Genomic DNA, 7413 nt, shown 5'->3' with positions numbered 1-7413 from the left:
GTACAGTTTTGGAGTTCCTGCAGGGATGGTTCCTTGTAGGGTTGACCCACCTTATTTTTCAACGCAACATGAGAGTCTTCTGTTCATTAGCCGGTGTAGGGAATAAAGAGAAGAATAACAAAGTGCAGCAAACGGTAAACAGTTTGCACTACAAACCAGTGTGTTCAAAGTTAAGATAATACATTAAAATAATATGATATATAAAAATACACCAGGTTGTAGTATTAAGCAGCAAAACTAGTTGTTTTGTACAGCTTAAAATAGCTGGAAGCAAATTACACCTGAAGCTAGACCCATTAAATTTACAAATGGCCACGCCGCTCTTATGGAAAAATAAGGTGGATATGCTGATTTGCTGCTCCAGAAGCATTCTTATTATTACAATATTAAAAATGGTGTTTGCTGCTTAATATTGTGTATATTTAACAGTATATAAATTTTGCATGTCAACAGTCAGAGGTGTTTTGAACAGTGCATATGCATAAATGCACTGGTGACACACACACACACACACACACACACACACACACACACACACACACACACACACACACACACACAGTACACGCATATTAAAGACAGCAATTGCAATGCTGAGAGAGTATGGTTATTCTAAAACTATACATTTATGGCATAAGTAAACGTAAAGACAGTATTTGAATAATTTAAAAAAGTAATGGCAATAAAATTAAATATTTTACATTTAATGGAACTTATTGTTCTTATTTCAGCAATTAGTGCATAATAAATATGGATACATTGTGCTCTCCTTAGAGACAGTCATATGCATCCGTGTCCTGCCATTTCATAACTTACTTAGGTTCAAAAACATTTCTGACACCAAAAACATATTTCCAAGAAACACTTCAAATACAGTTACCTCTTAATCTACCATAATATTACATGACACAAACAGGTTGCAATTTAGGGAACAAAAAGGAGAAAGATAATATTTTTCCTGTGTTCAGTTACCTACATCAGCATCAACAAAACATTTATTAAAACATCTCCAATTCAATACGTTTCTATAAAAAAGGAAAACACTGACTTGCTATAAATGGAACATAAAAGCTACAAAGAGAAGTACACATTGAAAGCAATTCATGGGTGACATTACCTTTTGATAGACACAACATCATTGCATTTATAAATTGTTTGTTAAAGTCACGCCCTTCTGTGGTAGAACAAAACCTAAACCAAACAAGGCAAGAACAAGCACACCATGTGAATCCTTATCAAATTAACCATGGTTTTAAATAAAACCAAAAAACCATACTATAGTTAGCCACAAATAACTATGGCTTTGCTACACTTACCATAGTTTAACCATGGTATTTGTAGTGGTTATACAAATAGTAATCAATACTAATCAACAAAATCAATAATAATAATAATAATTAAAAAAAAAACATGATTACTACACTTTTACTACAATAAAGCCATGATAAATTTTCGTAGAGGAATGTAAGCCAATTTTTATTAGACAAGAGTGTGTTGATGAATTCAAATGTCAGATTCGGAAGCTACTGAATGTAGATTTTTTTTTTTAATGCGTACATTGTCACTTAGCATGCATTTGGACGCTTAACTTTGATTTACATTCTAACTTCTTTTCCTTAACACGGCGGTTCTGGAACCAGATGGTCACCTGGCGTTCCGAGAGATTGGTTGTGGCGGAGATACGCCTTCTTTTGTCTTTGGTGATGAACTTGCTGGCGGCATACTCTTTTTCCAGCTCCTTTGATTGAACTTTAGTGTAAGGTACTCTCTTCTTACGACTGCGACGGTACCCATAAATCTCGGTCTGGTGTGGCACCATATCTGAAAAAAATTGTTCAAGACGGGAAGAACTTAGGAATCATATAATTTAATAAAGACTACATTGCAAGTACAATCGCCGTGAATTAGACTGCGATATATAGTTTTTTTCGTCGCTGATATAAGGAAAATGTTTGTTCTAAATGAATGTTTTCACATTTGGATCGCAAACATTTAGACTTATTGAGCTGATACAAACAAGGACTTTAAGTGAAGAATTCTGAATCCACACTTATCTGAAATATATAGCTGAGAGTATTGGTGAATGCCAAGAGATTATTTCCATAAAAAGAAATACACGTCGTTTGTTCTTCTTTGCTTCCCACGAGGACTTTTATAAACGAAATGGGTTTATGTGATGCTTTTCAAAGTGTTTACTTTTGTTGATTATTTTATACCGTTTCCCCATTGTATTTAGACGACTAAACGCACACTACTGAAAAATTGGATTACATGATTTAACGATGCACGTTGGTTCCACATGAATTAAATACGTTCATTTATTTATTTATTAATTTAACATCATAGAATTAAGTTATTTTTAAGTAACCCAATTAAGCAGGCTCAAACTGTATTGTTTACGGATATTAAATGGCAGGACTGATTTATTAAAATATATTCAATAATTTACATATTTCTGTACTAATAGGTAGAGTTGGGGTACTCGGACTTGTACTCGGACTCGAGTCCGGTCTCGAGTACAATTTCTAGCGGACTCGGACTTGTCACGGACTCGGATGCATTTTGACTCGGACTTGACTCGGACTCGAGCTTTTCGGACTCGGGAATTATTGCCGAGTCCAGCCGAGTCCAGGGACAGTTGATGGAAATTTTACTGACTCGATGCATTATTACGAAAGTGACATTCAGTATTATTGGCATGTGTTTTAAAGTCTTGCCGGTACTTGAAAGCCTGCCTCTCAGTCAGCGCACAATGCTGAATTAAACTCTTTCTCTATTGCTACACACTTACACGAAAGGTAATGTCAAAATGCATCGTCTTGGAGAGCATTCATGTAAATGCTATCGGTTTTGTGTTGAGTTAGAAATACAGATGTGTCAAAATATATGATCTGTGCGTCCGGTCTTAAAGCGACAGCAGTGTAAACCTGCCACAGACTGCGTCATAATCAAACAACAAAATAAAAAGAGAAAATCACTCACTGCTCTTGATTGAAGCAGTTTAGCAATTTTAATAAGAATCATCTATATTTATTATATACGGTGAAGATTGTAGAGAGTTTTATTTTTACATTTATTACTTCATTAAATGTTTGTAGTACACTATTTCTGTTGTATACTTTACTATATAGATCAATCTGAAAAACGTATAAAACTATTTCATTTGTATTTTGATTATTATATTTATTTATGCTTTTGCTTGTAATTAATTATTAGACTGTTTATTTTCCTTCAGTAAGCTTGAGAATGTTTTACTTACTTACTTGGGTGTGCATTATTTTCTAATAATTCAATGGCCCGTTGTCAATAGACCAATTTGGAGTAGACGTTACAGTTATGTCAGTAAAAAAATACTATTTAAACCTATAACATTTTACATTTACCTATTTTATCTCAGAATTCAGAATTTTTTTATGTCGTTTATATGTTGTATTTAAGACTTTAGAACTCAATTTAACGCAGCAATAGCAAGTTTGTCAGTTCTGAGGGAAAAAATAAACTCATGACTTTAGCTGAGAGGAAAAGGGAGAATGTATTTTCTTATCAGAATTGTGAGATATAATCTCGAAATTGAGAAAATAAAGTCAGAATTTTATTCTTTTATTCCATGACTTCCATGTCATTAACCCTCACAGCCTCATTTTCATCTAAGAAAAATATGTCACTAGCTGTCCATCTCTTCACCTACCCCTCCCTTTATCACAGATTCATTCTTTTACTCGTAGGTACAGTCCTGTCCTTCCCTTATAATTCCCACATTGTCCTTCCCACATTCTAAAAGCTGTTTCACTCTGAAATATGTCATAATATCAAGTCAGTCATAACTTCTGTTACATGACTTTAAGTTTGCTGAGCAGGACACTAATGAGATGGTGTGAAATAAAAAAATCAAAATGGCAATATGCAACAGAGGTTTCCTTTTGTTACATTTAAATTGTCATTGCCTTATTGTAGTTGTACAAATTAAAACAAGGTTAAGATACTGACAAACAGTAGTTTTTAGTTGGACTCGGTCGGACTCGACTCGGACTCGACCCATTTGGACTCGGACTTGAGTCCGACTCGCCCCATTTTGGACTCGGACTTGACTCGGACTCGACTGGTTAAAGACTCGGACTCGACTCGGACTCGACTTACGTGGACTCGACCCAACACTACTAATAGGCAAAATTTGTAGCACATTTTAACAAGATGTACGTTCATGTTTAATGCATCTTAACTAAAACAATATTTAAATGTTGTATGTACCTTTCCTCAGAACAAGCAAAAGCTCCACTATTCTCCACAATGGCACCACAACTGAACTGGTTTATTATGGAACATGAAACACTATTAAACAGTATCAAGTACCAAGCACGCCTACAAGTAACTTTTTCCTATGCTGCTTAAACAACATAAATTAACTTTTTAACATTTTTATTCTCCACATTAAGTTCCATGCAAAGCAAGCAAAAAAAAAAACAAAAAAAAAAAAAAAACGTTTACATACATTTATTATTTTTTAATTAATCAATTATGTATGTATTATTATTATTTTACATACATTAGGGCAAATATTATTTTATAAGGGAAACACTGTGTGTGTATGGGTCATAAACACTCACACACAGTTAAATAATTTTAAAGAGCCAAGATATATATAAAACGGTAACTTGTACAAAATTTTCCAAATTCAATCAGTGCGGATTCTATTTAGAATCAGTTTTTTAAGTATTACTGGTCCTATAATTTAAATAAATACGTACATGTTAATTTGACCAAAACATTTTTGTCGAAATTTAAACTCCTAAGTTTTAAACTTAATTTAAACTAACACCTGCCTATCAACGTCTCTAGAAAATCACTAGTGTAACAAAGTCAGGCCAAAGTCATTCAGGCCACAACGTGAACATGTAAGACTGGGAGACGATAAAGTAAATGATCTCCGAGGAGTCCCCAACAATTTTGAAGATGGTTACTTTACTTAGACCCAAATACTGCGAGTATAAATTAGTATAACAGAAATTCAATCATTAATACGAATAATTCCATGCTTTATAATATTTGCTGATACATGTCATTTTACCCGAAAACTGTGACTTCCATAGGTGGTTAAAATGTGTTTGTTCCTTAGAACAATATAGTTGTTCATCCCAGCCGTTCGACATTGCCCAGTGCTGATACCTGTCCATAGGAATTAAGGTTTCATGCCGAGACTCTGGGTGCGCACTGATTCCTGGTACAACCGAGACGTCCAAATAGCCGGGGACTGTCTGATAAGAGCTGGCAAAGCTTGGGTAAATAGAAAATTCTTTGGACCGACTGGAAAGCTCTTCAGCTGGCAGCGCACTGTTTGACTCCATGTATTTTTCGTCAGGATGATAGGTACATGGCTTCTGTTGCAAGTTTACGTTGTGAGTGTACGAAAGATGACATCCATAATATGGACTTCCGAATGGGTATCCATAGCTTAGTGATGTGCACGATGAGTCCTGGGGCGCAGGGCACTGCCGGCTGGCATCTTGTGCAGTGATATCCGGGTATACTGTACCCTGATTCGCGAGATTCCCAGAGTGGCGTCCCAGTGCAGGATGCGAGATGAAATCCCTGCAGTGAGATGCAGAGCAATTCCCGCTCAGTACCTCCATGGTTTTGTTTTTATATGAATTACTTTCATTCGAGCTTTTTAATATGATTTTTTAAAATATATATATACACGTAAATTATTTTGTCCGCCCAGCTTCCGTGCAGGATCAACGAAATAGTCGTGGGTTGTCGATGCTTTTTACTCGGACTGCTCCTAGACTGACACCTCACTTCTAAGCATTTTTTTTTCCGTGTACGCATGCGCATCCGCTAAAAATCAAATGTGTTACTGACACAAGCAACAAGCAACTGAACACAAGCTTTCAAGACAAAGCGAGAGTATGCTAAGGGAATTTCTTACAGGGGGAATGTCTCTCTTTCAGTCTCGAGTGAAGTAATAGTGAAGCGTTAGAGAGCATTTGATTAATATAAATGAATTAAACATATGTGCTATTAACTTTTTTCTTTCTTTCTTTCTTTCTTTCTTTCTTTCTTTCTTTCTTTCTTTCTGTCTGTCTGTCTTTCTTTCTTTTCTCCGTTTTTAATTAGTGGTAGTATTTTCCATATATCCATATTTTCCATATATAAGTGGTTGCTTATTTGAAAAATTTGAAATGTTTAGTTGAAAAGTTAGATATAAAAGGGCTGTAGCTCAAGATTCCTCAGCCCAACGAGTTTTTAGATATTGCCGTACATACATATCAGTTTTAAACAATGCACTTTTAAAAACACAGGGGAAACGCGCTAACATGATTATCTTGGGCAGTTAAACAGTTAAAATGTGTATAGCCTATTGTTTAATTGGGAATTATTTTTAATAAAACAACAATGAATAGATGGAGATGTATGAGATTTTTTTTTTTTTTTTGTAAATAAATGCATGCTTTAAAAAAGCACGAGTTTAGAAATCCCTAACTCTAATCGAACCCTTTTTATAAGCTAGAAAAACTGTAGAAATCTATTAAGCAAACGCACTTTAAAAATGTTAAGTCCGGTAACTTACATTGTTTTCGCTTTGTGTGGTAATATCAAAATTGACAGGTTTCAGTCGATTTCAAAATATTAGTTAATATGGCAGAATCAAGTAAACCCAACTGCACAACTAAACTTGATTAAGACTAACCAGTTTGATTACGAGTAAAATTGACTCTGGTAGCCTATGTCGTCCAAATGCAGCTGCCAAGGAATTCAAGGTCAAGGTGGAAACAGACAAAGAGGATCGTAATACGTCTAGACAGTCAAGAACGAACTTCACACTCTCGAGTTCACTTGCAAATTACAAGTAGAGTTGTCGTGAATTGTTTCCTCCTGTTGTATACATTTTACACTATCGTATTTAAATCTACCAGAGAGATCTTATATTAAAACTATCCCATAGACCAAAATGTATTTAGACTTTAGAGTATAGACTACCCCAACATGTCTCTGAATTCCTACATTTATTTATGTAGTAAACAGTATTTACATAGCACATAGTAGTTACATTCTGCTTAATATTTATGTAAAGTGTCCAAACAGGAATAAATGTAAAACTTCTTAACAAAAAGTTAATCATGAACAACTTTTATTAACCTACACACTTAAAAATAAAGGTTATTTATTGGCATCGATGGTTCCATGAATAGATGGTTCCCTGTGTAGTCGAAAAAGGTTCTTTACATTTTTAAAATGTTCTTCAAAATGGTTCTTTTAAGAACCATTTACTGAAAGTTTCTTTGGGGAACCAAAAACGAATCTTCTATGGCATCACTATAAAAACACCCTTTTGGAACCTTTATTTTTAAGAGTGTGGGTTAATGTTAATTTATAAATATAGGCTACTATTATTAATTGATAATTCATGTATGT

General features: G+C 34.5%; 1 protein-coding gene across 1 annotated transcript; it reads right to left on the bottom strand.

Annotated features, from left to right (window-relative positions):
* Positions 1–688: 688 nt before the first annotated feature.
* Positions 689–5779, bottom strand: hoxc13b (homeobox C13b). Its single transcript, XM_073825927.1, has 2 exons — positions 5066–5779; positions 689–1821 (listed from the first exon to the last, which is right to left on the bottom strand). Exons 1-2 carry the CDS (start codon positions 5625–5627, stop codon positions 1562–1564), a joined length of 822 nt encoding a protein of 273 aa, XP_073682028.1. The 5' UTR covers positions 5628–5779; the 3' UTR covers positions 689–1561.
* Positions 5780–7413: the final 1634 nt, after the last annotated feature.

The sequence above is a fragment of the Garra rufa genome, chromosome 20, assembly GCF_049309525.1.
Source record: "Garra rufa chromosome 20, GarRuf1.0, whole genome shotgun sequence".
Taxonomy (NCBI): Eukaryota; Metazoa; Chordata; class Actinopteri; order Cypriniformes; family Cyprinidae; genus Garra; species Garra rufa.
Note: the sequence above shows the minus strand (reverse complement) of the source record. Positions and strands in the feature narration are given on the sequence as shown.

Excerpts from the sequence above, each read along its gene's own strand:
- hoxc13b (XM_073825927.1), bottom strand. The coding sequence starts at position 5,627 with ATGGAGGTACTGAGCGGGAATTGCTCTGCATCTCACTGCAGGGATTTC. Across the intron at positions 1,822-5,065 it reads ATGGAAGTCACAGTTTTCGG|ATATGGTGCCACACCAGACC; the intron begins GTAAAATGACAT and ends AATTTTTTTCAG.